The 18,823-nt window shown below is 45.7% G+C and overlaps 1 protein-coding gene across 3 annotated transcripts in view; it reads right to left on the bottom strand.

Moving 5' to 3' along the window:
• The window catches only part of LOC140201503 (solute carrier family 22 member 3-like), a 46,834-nt gene extending 35,894 nt beyond the window's left edge, over window positions 1-10,940 (bottom strand). For 2 of the 3 annotated variants that reach the window (XR_011886886.1, XM_072265712.1), the window contains exons 1-3: window positions 10,419-10,940; window positions 9,068-9,171; window positions 8,815-8,969 (exon numbers count right to left, since the gene is read on the bottom strand). Coding sequence is in view for 2 of the 3 variants with exons in the window: in XM_072265712.1 (XP_072121813.1) it covers window positions 8,815-8,969; window positions 9,068-9,171; window positions 10,419-10,829 (670 nt within the window). In the remaining variant the exon portion in view is untranslated. The remainder of the gene's footprint in view (window positions 1-8,814; window positions 8,970-9,067; window positions 9,172-10,418) is intronic. The other variant, XM_072265711.1, reaches the window with a different exon arrangement.
• Window positions 10,941-18,823: the final 7,883 nt, after the last annotated feature.

Below are 18,823 nucleotides of genomic sequence, written 5' to 3'. Positions count from 1 at the left end.
GATGGGCAGGGGCCACAATGTCAAATCTGTTAAAGAACAGGTTAAGTTCATTGGCCCTGCCCACACTGGCTTCAGCTCCTCTGTTGCTAGTTTGCCGGAACCCAGTGATGGTCCTCATCCCCCTCCAGACCTCTCTCATGTTGTTCTGCTGGAGTTTCCACTCAAGCTTTCTCCTGTACCTGTCTTTAGCCTCCCTGATCCTGGCTTTCAGGTCCCTCTGTATTGCCCTCAGCTCCTCCCTATTTCCATCTCTAAATGCCCTCTTTTTAGCGTTCAGGATGTCCTTAATGTCCTTTGTCACCCATGGCTTGTTATTTGAATAACAAAGGACAGTTCTTGTCAGAACATTGCAGTCCACACAGAAGTTGATGTAATCAGTGATGCGCTCTGTGAGCCCATCAATATCCTCTCCATGTGGCTCAGAGTGCCTGCCAGTCTGTCACCTCAAAACAACCCTGGAGCGCCTCATAAGCCTCCTCCAACCATTTCCTCACTGTCCTCGAGGTTGCAGGTTTACTCTTCACCAGAGGCACGTAGCAGGGTTTTAGATGCACCAGGTTGTGATCTGACCTTCCCAGTGGGGGGAGGGGAAAGGAGCTGTACGCATCCTTAGCGTTAGCGTACATCAAATCCAGGGTCCTCTCCCCTCTGGTGGTACAGCTCACATACTGCGTGAAGTTGGGCAGTGTTCTAGCCACGGTAACCTGGTTGAAGTCACCCGAGATGGTAATGAGGGCACTCGGGTGCTGGGTTTGTAATCTGGCTATGACGGTGTAAATGATGTTACACGCCGACGTCGGGTTGGCAGAGGGAAGGATGTACACAACAACCACAATTGCATGCTATATTTCCCTTGGTAAATAATACGGCTGGAGTCCAACAGCAAAAAGTTCAATATCCGGGCTACAAACATGTTCCTTGATCGTAATATGCCCAGGATTGCACCATCTGTTCTTTACCGGAACCGCCAGCCCCCCACCTTTACGCTTACCGCTCTCAGTGCAATTCCGGTCAGCTCGAACGGTCTGGAAGCCCTCTATGGAAACGCTCCACTGCGTGGGCACCTCTCTTCTCAAGTCCCCTACACAACCTTCTGCAAATGGCTCCAAGCTGCTGACTGGCACCCTGAGACATCCAGAATTTGACTGGTGTCCTTTCCCCACATTTGAGACATCCCCGAAATTCACTCCTAAGACTTTTTAAGATTATTTTTATTTGTCACATGTGCATCGAAACACATCACTTAAGTCAATGACTAACGCACTCGGGACTTGCTGGGGGCAGCCTGCAAGTGTCACCAGCTCCCCACACTAAAAAAGCTTGCCCATGACTGCTAAGACTACCCGTAGGTCTTTGGAATGTGGGAGGAAACCAGAGCACCTGGAGGAGACCAACATGGTCACGGGGAGAACATGCAAATGTCCTTACAGACATGGAAGGGAATCTCATTACAGACTGGGAATGGAAACCCAGTCTTACATCTGGCACGGTATAGCGCTACGCTACTATTACCCTTTTGTTAACCCAGAATCTGAGAAGAACCCTTTCTTCTCACTTCATATTCACCACATGCCTCGGTTAGTCGATGACTCCATACACTTGTGATCAATGCTCCCTCCGAGGTGAGCGTGTGTGCGTGCGTGTGTGTGTGTGTGTATGCGCGCACGCACACATCTTTTGCTACTAACGCATGAAGGGATTTAAGCTGTGCACAAAACGTTAGCATGTTAAGTATATCTCACGATCGTACACAATCACACTTCCTTTTCCGGTTTCTGATGCGGACAGTGTTGACAACATGGAGTTTGTGATGATCTGTCTGCAGGTCTTAGAGCTGGTTTATTTATGCTGCTTTTTATTGAAGAAATTATTCAGTGTGCACATGTTGTTGTCATTGGGCAAAAAGTTTGACAGCACAAGATTTTTGTGCACACTGGTCATTACAATTTAGAGGGAACATTGGTTGTGATCTAAACTGCCTCTCTCCCTCGCCATCTACCCACCTCCCCCACCAAAGCAAGACAGCATTGGAGAAAGAAATTAATAATTTATAACAGTTTCCTGATGTTGGAATCAGCGCATTTTTAACCTTTTGCTCTGTTTAACTAGCAACCAATGTTACAATTAGCTTGACAATCAATGAAGCATTTTGTTTTGCCATTCTATCCCACAATTAACCTGGGAAGCCCAGTAATGATTGTTGCTAGAAACTTTCTATTTATTCGTGGGAACACTTGACAAGTGATCCTTGAGCGTAATCAATGCCACTTGGACATCCTTTTGCAAAATGCTAAACAGTATGGCTAAAGAATAACTAGATATTTAACACAGTGAGTCGCAAGCTAATTGAAGAAATCAGACCAGTTTATACTGGAAAAATACAAGATTGAACCATTCCAGTTTTAAGCTGAGAGCAGAATTGATTATATGAGCGACTGATGCTTGATCCAAAGGCTGTATAGCTGACAGATGGGGTGTACGGGGTACCGAGGGAGGGGGAGAACCTCTAGTCAACGGGCTTGTTGTGCCCATTCTGGGGCAGCTCACTCACCTTTGGTCCCCACTGGTCACTCAGCTCTCACCTGTGGCTCCAGGTAACTGTTTCCATGTGACAGCGGCTGCATGGGGAACACCGCTTCGACAGGAGGGCTAAGCTGGTTGAGGGTAGCTGGTGGGCCTTATGTACACCAGTAATACAGGGGCCCAGCAAGTGAAGCCGTCTCTGGCAGACTGGGAGGATGAGATCAACAGTGAGATTCGACAGTCAAGAAGGAAGTTCTGCAGCACTCCATGGAAAGCGAAGGGCATGACAAGGAACAGAAGAGGTCATGATTATTCACTGCAACTGAGGACGACCCCTGTTGTGATAACTGCTTGTACAACTAGACCTGGTTATCCGAGGTTGAGATAGTGGGACTGCCCCAATGCAATTGCTTTTCCACTGTAGAAACCCCCATAAAACAGACAGCCAATCAATCATAGGCAAGGTGGTGCAGACAACCAATCAATCATAAGCAGAGTGGTGCAGACAACCAATCAATCACAGGCAGAGTGGTGCAGACAACCAATCAATCACAGGCAGACTGGTGCAGACAGCCAATCAATCATTGGTAGGGTGGAACATCAGGTAGTGCTGATACCTCACAACTCCATCTAGCCAGGTTCCATTCTGACATCGGGAGCTGTCAGTGTGGAGTTTGCAAGTTCTCCCCGTGAGTGTGTGGGTTTCCTCTGGGTGCTCTGGTTTCTCACCCACATGCCAAAGGCAGGTAGGTAAATTGAGAAAAGTAACTTGTCTCTAGCATGTGGGTGAGTGGTAGAATCTGGGGGTTGGGAGTTGGAGAGAATGTGGGGGTGGGAAGAATAAAATGGCTTTAAAGGGTGGATTAGTGTAAATGTGTTGGTGATCAGTGTGGGCTTAGTGAGCCAAAGCACCTCTGTCTGTACTGGAGGAGCCTATGACTCTAAAACTATAGAATGAAGGACAAAAAGCAGGTATCTTCAGACGGCAAGACGTGCAGTGAATTTGGTTGAATTGCTGTATTATAATTGCACTAAATCCAGGATCAATGAAAAGGGAAGAGAGTGAATAAAGAATTAAAGCAACAAGTTCATTTTCTGGAACAAGACATGGAGAGCATTAAAGGCCAGGAAGCAGAATGACTTTACCACCAACCCCCAACAAAATGGAATTACTGACATAAACACGAGAGGTTCTGCAGATGCTGGAAATCCAGAGCAACACACGCAATCGGGATTGCTGATATGTGGAGTCAAGCCGAGAAAGTTAGGAACCAGGAAGTTATGAAGTGCTCAGATTTGTCATCCGGAAGGTTTCTGATCAATTCCCCCGTCTTGCGTATGCTTGCTTGCTGCAGCTCGGCTCTTCGAAGGAGATTATCACATCCACGACCAGTTTTTTTTTGATGGTCATGAAAAGAATTTTGAATTTGGGTCACATCAGAATCAGACTTATTATCACTAACATGTGTCTTGAAATGTGCATCAGCAGTGCAGAGCAAAACATACAATATACTATAAATTACAAGAAGAAATATACAGAGTATATATACACTGTAAGTAGCACAAAGAGAGCAAGATAGTCAAGTTTTGTTTGTGGGCATGTCCTGGGTGGTGGGGGTCTTTAATGATGAATGCCGTCTTCCTGAGGCATCGCCTATTGAAGATGTTCTTGACAGTTGGGTGGCTAGCGCCCGTGATGCAGCCAACTGAGTTTACCACCCTCGCCACGTTTGTTCCCAGAACACAGCTTTCAATTCCAGGACATCAAAGGAGGCTTCCTTCTTCAAAGAACGAGCGGTTTCCTTCCTCCAGCATTGAGGCTGCCCTCACTCACATCTCCTCCACTTCCCAACCATCCGCTCTTGCCCTATCTTCCCACCACCTTAGCAGTGACAGAATTCCTCCTGTCCTTACCTACCACCCCACGAGGTTCCTCATCCAACACATCATCCTCCGCTGCCTCCACCATCTCCAAAGGGATCCTACCACCCAACATATCTTTACCTCCTCCCACCCACTGTCTGCAAAGATTGCTCCACCCATGATTCCCTTGTCCATTTGTCCCTCCCCACTAATCTCCCTCCCAACACTTACCCGTGCAAATTACATCAGCCCCTTCACCTCGTCCGTAACTTCACTCAGGACCCCAAACAATCCTTCCAGGTGAGGCAACACTTCACTTGTGAGTCTGCTGGGGTCGTCCATTGTGTCCAGCGCTCCCAACGTGGGCTCCTCTACACTGGTGAGACCCATTGTAAATTGGGAGACAGCTTCGTCAAGCACCTCCACTCCATCTGCCAAAAAGTGGAACTTTTCATTGGCCAAGCATTTTAATTCCCATCCCCACTCCCGTTCTGACATGTCGGTCCATAGTCTCCTCGTGTTCCAAGATGAGGCCACCCTCAGGGTGGAGGAGGTCTGGGTAGCCTCCAGCCTGATGGCATAAACATTGACTTCTCTTTCTGATAAAATAAGTTTTCCCTCCCCCTCCCCTCTTCTTCTATTCCCCACTCTGGCCTCTTACCTCTTCTCAGCTGCCTATCACCTCCCTCCGGTGCCCCTCCTCCTTCCCTTTCTCCTATTGTCCACTCTCCTCTCCTGTCAGATTCCTTCTTCTCCAGCCCTTTATCTTCCCTTCCCATCTGGTTTCACCCATCACCTTCGAGCTATCCTCCTTCTCTTCCTTTTATTCCTTTTTTTATTCCGGCACCTTCCATCTTCCTTTCTAGTCCTGAAGATGGGTCTCGGCCCGAAACATCGACTGTTTATTCGTGTCTAGAGCTGCTGCCTGACCTACTGAGCTCCCCTAGTGTTTTGTTTGCATTGCTTTGGATTTCCAGCATCCACAGACTTTCTCCTGTTTACATCCCTCTGCAGTGTTTTCCAATCCTGTCCAGTGGCCCCTCCGTACCAAATGGTAATGTGACCAGCTAGAATGTTCTCCATAGTACATCTGTAGAAATTTGCTAGAGTCCTTAGTGACATAACAAACCTCCCCAAACTCCTAATGAAATTTAGCCGTTGTGGTGCTCTCTTTGTAGTTGCATCAATATGTTGGGCCTGGGGTAGATCTGTAGAGATGTTGATGCCTCCTGTTGCAACGTCACATTGGCACAAAGGGGTTATCAGGCTGGTGTGTTATCCTGGCGTTCCGGGAACATCATTCCTGAATCCATGCCGATTGTTGCTCTGCCTGAATATCAGTTTTGACATCATTGCTGGTCTCCCAGTGGAATTTGCTTTAGCTGGTGGTGGGGGAAGGAGATTGTCCAGCTTCTGCTGTCTCTGACATTGTCCCCAGTGCTGAATGTGCTGGATCCTGGGATCCCAAAGCCAATCACCAAAAGCTGATCATGTATATAATAACCTCCTTCAGACAGTAAGCCAACTCCAGAAGAAAGAACAATTGATTACCCGAAGTCTTCCAGGTGACAATATTTAGTGTTGCTATGGCAATAATTACAGGAGCTACAAAGCGTGAAGCACCACTATTATAAGCAGCTGTATGAAGATGACTCAGTCAGATTCGGATTTCAAATTAATTTATTTATCATGTGTACATCCAAATAGACAGCAAATTGTGTCATTTGCGTTAACGACCAGCACAGCCTAAAGATGTGCTGGGGGGCAGCCGGCAAGTACCACCGCCAGGCCAACATAGTCTGCTCACAATGTTCAGCAGAAGCTCACAGAACACAACAAAACAGAATCTAACAAGAAGCAAAACAACAACAGCAAAAACAAGCCTCTTTCCTCACCCTGCACAAACCCACCCCCTGAGTCCTCCAACCCCAGCACAGGCCAGCCGCTGGCCCCCCAGTGGACTCAGACAACAGCCCTCTGGCTTCTCCAGACCTTGACTTCCAGATTTCTGACTGACCTTCGGTATCAGCCCCAGGACTAGCTGATTACGGGACCACGAATTCCTGGCCTTAATCTCTGGTCTTGCTGACTCATGTATCGGGGAGAGGGGAAGGGATGTCTGAAGTTATGTGTACTGGCTCTCATGCTCCCTGCTCACATGGACATCCGTTCTTGGGACAACTGACCTGGGGGTCTTGCTCGCTGACCCAGTGGGCCTCCAGCCATTGCCTTCACTGATTCTCGTCCACAGTGCTTGCCAGCCCGACATCTGTGAACCTTCCATTGCATGTCCACATCTCTGGCCTTCGAGCATGGAGTGGAGGCCTGGACTCTGGATGTCCTTTGCCCCATGTCCATATCACTAGGCTTCAAATGCAGAGCGCAGAGCGGAGGCCTAACTCCTCCACATCCCTATCCCTAAACCCTAATCTGACCTCTAACTCCCCCACATTCTTGTCCCTAAATCCTTGCCTGACCCCTAACTCCTCTTTCTGTCTTCAAAACCATCCCTATGAAATTAAGATAACAACTAATTCTGAGCCACAACCTTGCCAGAGACCGTAGCTTGCCATAGGTGCTACTGATATCCATTTAGTCATTGGGGTAAAAGTGAATGAAGATCCAATATATTCACGAGAGATCCTGCAGATGCTGGAGGAACTCAGCAGGTCAGGCAGCATCTATGGAGAGGAATGAACAGTCAACGTTCATCAGGACTAATGACACCTATCATCACCCTCTAGGTCATGCCCTCTTCTCGATGCTACCAACAGGCAAGGGATACAGAAGCTAAAATCCCACACCACCAGCTTCAGGAATTGCTCCTTTCCTGCAACCACCAGCTGCTTGAACTAACCTGCACAACCCTAACCACCTCAGCAATGAAAGTCTACAAGCACCCCTTACACCAGCATGAACTTGCTTTCTCTTCCACTAAGGGCTTGTAACTGGGTAGTCTCTCATTGTCTTTTTCTCAGCGTGTTATGATGCACATTCAGTGTATTGTCTGTACCTACATGCCTGGCGCTGGTGCAAGCAAGCTTTTCATTGCATCAATCACCTCACCATAGCTGTGCACATCACAATAAGTTCAATTTGTCTTTTTAGCAAAGTTATAAAATAGTGCACACAGAAAAGCAAAACACATTGCTATATTCTTCAGATGGCTCATTATTGATTTATCAATATTGAAATGGTAACTCAAGTATAGGACAAGGTAACTGAGACCTGAGCCTGCCTGATGGTATCCCAAATGCTTGAGTCATGACAAAGACAAGATAATAACCAATTTCATGCCAGGTAATTGCTACCTCATCGTCGCATCATTGTGTTTTTACCCTGTCTAGGTTGTAACTCGATCAATACACCCGATTAGGAAAATGAATGACCAATATGTTGATCAGCAGGAGGGAGACTGAAAATCTGCTGGAACGGAGCCACAACAACAACCTCTCACTCAACGTTCACAAAACCAAAAAGCTGATTATCAACAGCAGGAAGAGGAAAGCAGAGGTCCATGAGCCAGTCCTCATCAGGGGATCAGAGGTCAGTAATGTTCAATTCCCCAGCATTATCATTTCCGAGATTCTGTCCTGGGGCTGGGATGCGAGTGCCATCACAAAGAAGGCACAGCAGCCTTAGAAGTTGACTTAGAGGACATCTGACTTTGAAGTTTGTGTAGGTTCGGCTTGCCATGCAAAGCCTGGGCAAACATCTATAGATGCATACTGAAGAGTATATTGACTGGTAGGAGGACAGCCTGGTGTGGAAACATCAATGCTCAGGAATGGAAAAGCCCACAAAACATAGTGGATACAGCCCAGCCCATCACAGGAAAGGCCCTCCCCACCAATGAGCACATCGTCAACGAGCGCAGAAACAGGAGAGCAGCGTCCATCGTCAAGAACGCCCACCATTCAGGCCACGCTCTCTTCTCACTGCTCTCACCAGGAAGGAGGTACAAGAGCCTTAGGTCCCACAGCACCAGGTTCAGGAACAGTTATTACCCCTCAATCATCAGGCTCCTAAACCAGCTTGAATAACTTTACTCACCTCAACTCTGAACTGATTCTAAACAGATGGACTCCCTCTCAAAGACTCTACAACTCATGTTCTCAATATTATTAATTTGCTTATTTTGCACATTGGTTGTTTGTCAGTGTTTGTGTGTCATTTTCCGTTGATTCTATTGTGGTTTGTGTGTTGTTTTCCATTGATCCTATTCTTTGATCTACTGGAATGCCTGCAAGAAAATGAATCTTAGGGTAGTATATGGTGACATATGTGAACTTTGTTGATTGAAGGCTGTTGTCTTTGTGAATCAGTGAGAATGTTCAGCTTAGCTTTAAGATTGCATTTTGTCACAAACACCAGTGATCTCTTTGACAGCATTCACTTTAGTCAATTGCACTCAGCTCTGAGGCTTACCCATAACGGCAATGATGAGAGATATCCCCCTTCCAAACAAGCCTTGCAGGAGCCGGAAAACCACAAACATCGGGTAAACGGGTGCAACGGTGACCAAGATCCCGGCGACTCCTGTCCCACCCAGGCAGGTCAGTAAACAGAGCTTGCGACCAAACCTTGAAACAGAAGCATTTGTTTTGCTTAGTTAAGGAAGGGGTCGGGGGTGTGGGGGCAGGGGGGACAAATGAATGCTCAGATTGCAGGTGCCACATACCTATCCGCAGCATAGCCCGTGATTAGTACTCCAAGGAAAAAGCCGACTTGAATGCAGCCTTGGGACATGCCCACCTTCCAGGCATCATTGCATACGAGCTCATACTTTGCAGGAGGCAAGCAGAGGGAAGTAAAACCATCGTTCAGCGTTTAGAAGGATTTTGAATGTTATCACAAGCATTAACTGCTATAAATAGAGTATGGAAAATTCTAGAAATTTCGCAGGGCATTGTGAATAGAAGAAAAGTGAATATGTGACACTCTAATAAAGTTCAAAGTTCAAAGTAAATTTATTATCAACGTACGTATAAGTCACCGTGTACTACCCTGGGATTCTTTTACACACAGAAAAGCAGAAGTGGTGGACCCAGCCAGATCCATCATGGGTACAGCTCCCCCTACCAAAGGACCTCTACAAGACGCAACATCTCGGGAAGATAGTATCCATCATCTGAGACCCCCACCAAGCAGGGCATGCCCTCTTCTCATCGCTAACATCAGGCAGAGGGTTCAGGAGCCTGAAGACCCACTTCTCAGTGACTTCTTCCCCATTGCCAACAGGATACTCAACCCACCTGAAAAACCTTAACACTACCTCGGACTACTTCACTCTCTCTCTCTCTCTCTCTCTCTCTCTCTCAATCTTGCATCGGTGTTGCTTTGTTAACATGCAAATTATTTATAATTTATGCTAATCTGAGTTTATATTAACATGTTTGTACTCATCAAAAAGCTAATGTTTATGGAATTGATTGTCTGTATGCCTATGACAACAATGAACTTGAGCTCTGGCTCAATAGCATTGGCTAAGTGGACCCACTCCTTTGATAAAAGAAAAAAACAGCCTTCGAAAACTATGTCACCCAATTAAATATCATTAGAACCTGGAAAACTAATAAAAAATTTAAAAGATCTGGAATCCACTAAATATCTTTAAGCTCAAAAGATTCTGCAGGTGCTGGAAATCCAGAGCAACACACACAAAACGCTGGAGGAATTCAGCAGGTCAGGCAGCATCCATGGAGAGGAATCTCTTGACCCAAAATGTCAAATGCTTGTTCCTCTCGGTAGATGCTGCCTGACCTGCTGAGTTCTCAAGGAAATGATTGTGCATGGCTATGGGGAACAGGTTAGGCAGCTTTTCAAAGGGCTGGCCCGGGCACAATGAGCTGAGGGGCCTCAACCTGTGCATCTACAATGCTGTGGTTCCAGGAAATTTAACTTCCACGTAAATTCTGTTCAATTTTACGAAGACTTTTATGACTAAGCAACTACGTACCAAAAGAAACCGGTGAAAATATTACTAAAATAAGAATGTAAATCCTGGCATATCTTAGTGAAATATCATTTACCTCACTTATGATTGTTGTACGCGAACTGTCAAAGAACCAGCCGTTCTTACAGGACGTACGGTGTACCTCGCCAGAGCTGTTTGCGATTAATGCTTCTGGGTACTCGCAACTGAGTGAGGTCAGGTTCCAGTCCGTATCGTAGCCTTCACACTGGCTGTATGTGAAGCTCCCAGGCTTCTCCGGAGGTACGGTGAAATTCCGCTCCTCTTCCACGGACCACCCACACTTCTCCCGCAGTCCCATGAGGACAAGCGGGGCCCGGCACCAGTGGATTGGAATCACTCCCAGGAAAACAAACACGGCGACCATGAAGGAAAATGTCAGCCCGCACAAAGACAAAAGCAGAACAATCCACTTCTGACATCTTCCAAACTCTCCGATGTCCCTTAGGAGATTGTCGAATGTCAGCATCTTGCCTGGCTGCCTGACACTGTGCCTTGTGTGGAAAGACAGGGCCGGGTTTATCTTCAACCTCGCAGGCTCGTGTTCCTTCCTCTGAATCTTTGCGGTTCACTGGTGCAGAGTGGAGCTGGGCCAGAGTTCATATGCATAGCGGCTTGCAAAGTTTCCACAAACAGCTTCCACTCATCAAACAAAGCTCACACAGTTCCAGCGCACCCCAGTGCCTATGCCTCGTGCTCATTCCTAACTGCCCTCGAGAAGATAGCGTGAATTGCTTCAGTGCTGGTAGTGAAGGGTGTTTCAGGATTTAGACACAGCAACAATGAATTTACAATAAATCAGTAAATAAATTATTTAATTGGCTTATTATTGTCATATGTACATGTATTGTCCTGAGAACATCTTTCAGGATGTCCCAGAGATTAAGGAGTAAGTGTATAAGTTAAGTCCAGACAAAATGTTGGAGGATGATACTGGGTCATGCAGAAGCTGTAGAGGGAAATGGAGAGTAGACATTTTGGAGTGAAACCTTTCATTCATGTAATCCAATGAATGGTGTCATCCTGAAATGTCGACTATACATTTCCCTCTGCAGATACTGCCTGACCTCCTGAGTTCTTCCAGCATCTTTTTTTGTTGCTCCAGATTCCAGCATCTGTTACCTCTTGTGTCTATAAGTTCAGTTTTTAATAAATAGAAAATATTTAAGAATGGCTATCATATTTACAGGAGACAAAGAGTGGGAATAAATGGAGCCTTTTCTGCTTGGCTGCCAGCGACTAGTGGTGTTTCACAGGGGTCTGTGTTCAGACTGACTTTTTTACATTATATTTCAATGATTTGGATAATGGAATTGATAGCTTTGTTCCAAAGTTTGTAGGCGGTATGAAGATAGGTGGAAGGGCAGGTAGTTTTGAGGAAGTAGAGAGGCTACAGAAGGACTTAGACAGATTAGGAGAATGGCAAAGAAGTGGCAGATGGAATACAGTGTCGGGAAGTATATGGTCATGTACTTTGGTAGAAGAAATGAAGGGTTGACTATTTTCTAAATGAAGAGAAAATACAAAAAATTGAGGCACAAAGGGACTTGAGAGTCCTTGTGCAGGATTCCCTAAATGTTAATTTGCAAGTTGAGTCTGTGGTGAGGAAGGTAAATGTGAAGTTAGCATTCATTTCAAGAGGACTAGAATATAAAAGCAAGGATGTAATGTTGAAACTTTATAAAGCACTGGTGAGGCCTCACTTGGACTATTGTGAGCAGTTTTGGGCTCCTTATCTTATCTAGGATGAGCTGAAACTCGAGAGAGTTCAAAGGAGGTTCACAAAAATGATTCCAGGATTGAACGGCTTGTCATATGGGAAGCGTTTGATGGCTCTGGGCCTGTATTCACTAGAATTCAGAAGAATGAGGACTGACCTCATTGAAACCTATTGAATGGTGAAAGGTCTTGATAGAGTGGATGTGGAGAGGATGTTTCCTGTGGTGGGAGAGTCTAAGACCAGAGGACACAGCCTGAGAATAAAGAGGCGTCCTTTTAGAACAGAGATGAGGAGAAATTTCTTTAGCCAGGGAGTGGTGAATCTGTGGAATTCTTTGCCACAGAGGGAGGCCAGATATTTGTGTATATTTAAGGCAATGGTTGATAGATTCTTAATTGGTGGGGGCATGAAGGGATATGGAGAGGAGACAGGAGACTGGGACTGAGAGAAAAATTAGATCAGCCAAAATGAAGTGGTGGAACAGACTAGATGGGCCAAATGGCCTAATTCTGCCCCTATATCTAACGATCTTATGATCTTATTTTGAAGACCATTTTTCCATAAAATTGACAAGAAGGCTAATAGAGTGAGAGCGTAGGAGAGCTGAGAAGTATTGAAGTGCCATGTGACATGAAACACTATCCACCTGGTTCAGTGAGATGACAATAATGGAACTGAAATCATAGTCATCATCTGTCAATCAAATTACAACACAGAGAGGGGAAATTCAGCATCCATACAGCAAAGGTGATAAAGGAAAAGCAGTGGATGTTGTCTACATGGACAAGGTCCCACATGGGAGATTGGTCATGAAGGTTCAGCTGCTTGTCTTTCAGGATGAGGTAGCCAGTTGGATTGGACACTGGCTTCAAGGGAGAAGCTAGAGAGCGATTGAAGCGAGAGATGATTGGCTCTCTCATTGGAGGCCTGTGACTAGCGGTGTGCCGCAGGAATCAGTATTGGGTCCGTTGTTGTTTGTTATCGATATCAACAATCTGGATGATAATGTGGTAATTTGACTTCTCCAGTGCGTTCAACACCATCCGCCCTGCTCTGCTGAGGGAGAAGCTGACAGCGATGCAGGTGGATGCTTTCCTGGTGTCATGGATTCTTGATTACCTGACAGGCAGACCACAGTACGTGTGCTTGCAACACTGTGTATCCAATAGAGTGATCAGCAGCACTGGGGCTCCACAGGGGACTGTCTTGTCTCCCTTTCTCTTCACCATTTACACCTCGGACTTCAACTACTGCACAGAGTCTTGTCATCTTCAGAAGTTTTCTGATGACTCTGCCATAGTTGGATGCATCAGCAAGGGAGATAAGGCTGAGTACAGGGCTACGGTAGGAAACTTTGTCACATGGTGTGAGCAGAATTATCTGCAGCTTAATGTGAAAAAGACTAAGGAGCTGGTGGTAGACCTGAGGAGAGCTAAGGCACCGGTGACCCCTGTTTCCTCCAGGGGGTCAGTGTAGAAATGGTGGAGGATTACAGATACCTGGGGATACGAATTGACAATAAACTGGACTGGTCAAAGAACACTGAGGCTGTCTACAAGAAGGGTCAGAGCTGTCTCTATTTCCAGAGGAGACTGAGGTCCTTTAACATCTGCCGGACGATGCTGAAGATGTTCTATAAGTCTGTGGTGGCCAGTGCGATCATGTTTGCTGTTGTGCGCTGGGGCAGCAGGCTGAGGGTAGCAGATACCAACAGAATCAACAAACTCATTCATAAGTCCAATGATGTTGTGGGGATGGAACTGGACTTTCTGATGGTGGTGTCTGAAAAGAGGATGCTGTCCAAGTTGCATCTTGGACAATATCTCCCATCCACTACATAATGTACTGGGTGGGCACAGGAGTACATTCAACCAGAGACTCATTCCATCGAGATGCAACACAGAGCGTCATAGGAAGTCATTCCTGCCTGTGGCCATCAAACTTTACAATTCCTCCCTTGGAGGGTCAGACACCCTGAGCCAATAGGCTGGTCCTGGACTTATTTCCTGGCATAATTTACATATTTACATATTACTATTTAACTATTTATGGTTTTATTACTATTTAGTTATTTATCGTGCAACTGTAACGAAAACCAATTTCCCCCGGGATCAATAAAGTATGACTATGACTATGGTCAAATAGATCAGCAAGTTTGCGAACGACACCAAGATTGGGGGCTGTAGTAGACCATGAGGAAGACTATCAAAGCTTGAAGCGGGATTTGGACCGGCTGGAAAAGTAGGCTGAAAAAGTGGCAGGTTAGATTTAATGCAGACAAGTGTAGGTTTAGGAGGACAAGCCAGAGTAGGACTGGACATAGTAAACAGAGGGGCTCTGAGGAGTGTGGCAGAACAGAGGGATCAAGAATACAGGTCCACAATTCCTTAGAAGTGGCATCACAGGTAAGTAGGAAGAAAAGAGAGCTTTTGGCACATTGCCCTTCATATGTCAAAGTATTGAATACAGCTGTTGGGACGTTGCATTGAAGTGGAGAGCATTCTGACAGGTTGCATCAGTCTGCTATGGTGGGGGGGAGGAGCTTCTGCACAGAACCGAAAGAAGCTGCAGAGGGTTGTAAATTTAGTCAGCTCCATCTTGGCTAATAGCCTGCAAAGTTCCCAGGACATCTTCAAGGAGTGGTGTCTCAGAAAGGCAGCATCCATTATTCAGGACCTCCAGCACCCAGGGCATGCCCTTTTCTCACTGTTACCATCTGGTAGGAGGTACAGAAGCCTGATGGCACACACTCAGCGATTCAGGAACAGCTTCTTCCCCTCTGCCATCCGATTCCTAAATGGACATTGAGCCTCTGAATACTACCTCACTTTTTAACAAATATATTATTTCTGTTTTTTTGCACGATTTTTAATCCTTTCAGTATACATATACTGTAATTGATTTACTTATTTATTATTATTTTTTTTCCCTCTTCTTCTATGTTATGCATTGCACTGAGCTGCTGCTGCTGAGTTAACAAACTTCACGACACATGCCGGTGATAATAAATCTGATTCTGATTCTGAAGCCTAATTTGGAGAATTATGTGCAGTTCTGGTCACCTACCAACAGGAAAAGTTATCACTGAGATTGTGAGAGTCTAGAGCAAATTTACAAGGATGTTGCTGGAAATGAGGACCTGAGTTAGGAGTTTATTCCCTGGAGGAGGATGAGGGAAGATTTAATAGAGATATACAAAATTATGAGGGGTAAACGCAAGCTGGCTTTCTCCACTGAAGTCAGGTGAGACTAGAACTAGAGGTCAGAGGTTAAGGGTGACGGGTAAAATATTGGAAGTGTAATCTCTTCAATCAGAAGGTGGAGCGAGTGTGCTTTGAGCTGTCAGTAGAAATGGTGCATGTGGATTCAATTTCAACTAGGGTCGCCAAATTTCTAACTCCCAAATAAGGGACATAAGTAACAGTCAAATATGGGACACTTGTGTTTACCCCAAGAAAGACTACCATGACCATGAAGCCTTGCGCGGGCACCTGCGTGCGCATGCGCGTACGTGCTGATTTTTTTTCCACAAATCGGTTTTGGTTTAATCTTCCCAACTACACTGTACATACATTATTTCTACTTTATATGGGCTGTGTATTTCTCATATCATTCCTGCTTGTACTATATGTTAGTGTTGTTTTAGGTTTTATATGTTATTTGGTATGATTTGGTAGGTTATTTTTTGGGTCTGGGAACGCTCAAAAATTTTTCCCATATAAATTAATGGTAATTGCTTCTTTGCTTCACGTCATTTCAGCACAAAAGGTTTCATAGGAACGCTTTACCTTAGTGGGGGAAATACGGGACAAAGGCGGTCCCGTATGGGACAAACCAATTTAGCCCAATATACGGGATGTCCCAGCTAATACAGGACAGTTGGCAACCCTAATTTCAACATTTAAGAGAAATTTGGATAAGTCCATGATTGAGAGGGGTAAGGGGGCAAGATGCAGGTCAATGGGTCTATGCAGAATTTGGCATGGACTAGATGGGCTGAAGGGCCTGTTTCCAAACTGTAGAGCTCTATGGCTCAATGGCTTTAAGCTCCAGTATCAAATGCTCCTCCCAAGCCAGCTGCTCTGATTCGGTCATGTCTGAAACCTCCCACTCACGTTGTTGCAGCATGTTACTCCCTGGCTGATGTATCGAATTTGCATTTGAGTGAATCAGTAGAAACAGCCTCAGTGTTCCATTCAGAGCTTTTGCCACAAACATTTACTCAGTTAATCATTCTTCCTGCTCTACTGAGATTTCCTGCTCGAGTGAAAACTAATTCTATTGTGAAGTTCTTAATTACAGTTTACATAACCCTAGTGGAAGCATTAGAAACAGCAATCATATTATAAGATCATGACCATAAGTCATAGGAGCTGAATTAGGCCCATTGAATTTGTTCCATCAATTCATCATGGCTGATTTATTATTCCTCTCAAACTCATTCTCCTGCCTTCTCCCTGTAACCTGTGACGCCCTTAGTAATCAGGAACCTATCAACCTCCACATTAAACGTAACCAATGACTTGGCGTCCACAGACATCTGTGGCAACAAATTCCACAGATTCACCACCCTCTGGCTAAAGAAATGGGTTTTCCTCTATTCTGAGATTGTGTCCTCTGATGCTGGATTCCCCCACTATGGGAAACATCCATTCTGTCTAAACCTTTCAGTATTTGATAGGCTTCAATGAGATACCCCCTCATTCTTCTGAGCTCCAGCCATCAAACATGCCTCATATGTTAACCCTTTCATAGAACAGTACGGTTTGGGAACAGGCTCTTCGGCTTGCAATACTGTGCCGAACCACTTAAAAGGTAAATCAAAACCCCCCCAAAACTAATCCCTCCTACCTACACAATCTCCATATCCCTCCATCTTTCTCATCCATGTGCCTACCTAAATGTCTCTTAAAAGCCTCTAATGTATTTGCCTGCACCACCATACCAGGCAACGCATTCCAGGCATCTACCACAATCTGCGTAAAAACCTTACCCTCACATCATCTTTGAACCTACCCCCTCTCACCTTCAATACATGCCCTCTGGTATTAGACATCTCTACTCTGGGAAATAGATGCTCCCCGTCTCTCTATGCCTCTCACAATCTGATAAACTTCTGTCAGATCTCCCGTCAGCCTCCACCACTCCAGAGAAAACAACCCAAGTCTGTCGAGCCTCTCGTGACAGCACATGCCCTCTAAACCAGTGGTCCCCAACCAGCAGGCCGCGGACTGGTACCGGGCCGCAAAGCATGCGCTACTGGGCCGCGAAGAAACGATATGATTTGACGATATGAGTCAGCTGCACCTTTCCTCATTCCCTGTCACGGCCACATTTGAGGTTGAATGCACACGAGGTCATTACTCACGCGTCATCCATGTCAGCGCGGGAAGAAGATCAACTCCTCGAGCTTGCAAATGACGGCAGGCTGAAAAGTATGTTTGACATAACATCTCTGCCGGCATTCTGGATCAAGGTCAAGGCTAAATATCCTGAGATAGCCATAAAAGCACTGAAAACATTGCTTCCATTTCCAACATATCTCTGCAATGAATGCAACGAAAACTAAATTGCGGAATAGACTGGACATAAGGATCCCCCTTCGAGTATCGCTGTCTCCCATCACCCCTCGATAGGACCGCGTTGTTGCAGGAAAACAAGCCCAGGGCTCCCACTGATTCAGCGATATTGGTGCGTTGCAATGATTTTATATCATCATATGGGCAAAATATGTGCTGTGTGTTTAATATCCAAACGTTAGTTAAAATGTTATGATGCTATTGACTTATATAACCATATAACAATTACAGCACGGAAACAGGCGATCTCGCTCCTTCTAGACCGTGCCGAACGCTATTCTCACCTAGTCCCACCGACCTGCCCTCCATTCCTTTCTGGTCCATATACCTATCCAATTTTTCTTTAAATGATAATATCGAACCTACCTCTACCACTTCTGCTGGAAGTTCATTCAACACTTACTTCAAGCTCCCCTGTCCTCCCCTGATAATTGACTTATCACTATATTCATGCGAGGAAAATATGCGCTGTGTGTTTAATATAAAATTCGTTAGATAAACCCTTTTAGAGACGAAATTGAGTGTATTAGCCACTTATCACCTATATTTCCGGGCATGATTAACACCCCCCCGCCCCGAACAGAATGCCAAAAATGATTTGTAGGAAAAATCGGCACGTACATGCATGCACAAATCACGCGTGCGCACTGGTGCCCGCGCAAAGCTTCATGGTCATTGTAGTCTCTCGGGGTAAACTCAACGTATTTGACTGCTACTTTTGTCCGTTGGCAACCCTACCCCACCCCTCCCCCCGCCGATCGGCCGGTCCGCAGTGCAAAAAGGGTTGGGGACCCCTGCTCTAAACGTAAACCTCTTCTACACCCTGTCTGAAGCCTCAACATCCTTCCTACAGTGGGCGATCAGACAGCATGCAATACCCGAGATGAGGCCTAAAAAGAGTTTTATAAAGTTGCGACATAACCTCCATGACTTTTGAACTCATGCTTCAACTAATAAAAGCAAGCAGCCCATAAGCTTTCCTAACCACCCTATTGACCTGTGCGGCCACTTTCAAGGAGCTGTGAACTTAACCCCAAGATCTCTCTGCTCAGGAACACTGTTAAGCATCTTGCCCTTAACAGTGTACCGTCTCCTTGCTGATGTGCAACGCCTCATATTTATCATGAAAGGGTTATCATACGATCAGAGATTGAAGGCTCTGGG

The sequence above is a fragment of the Mobula birostris genome, chromosome 8 (genome assembly GCF_030028105.1).
Source record: "Mobula birostris isolate sMobBir1 chromosome 8, sMobBir1.hap1, whole genome shotgun sequence".
NCBI lineage: Eukaryota > Metazoa > Chordata > Chondrichthyes > Myliobatiformes > Myliobatidae > Mobula > Mobula birostris.
Note: the sequence above shows the minus strand (reverse complement) of the source record. Positions and strands in the feature narration are given on the sequence as shown.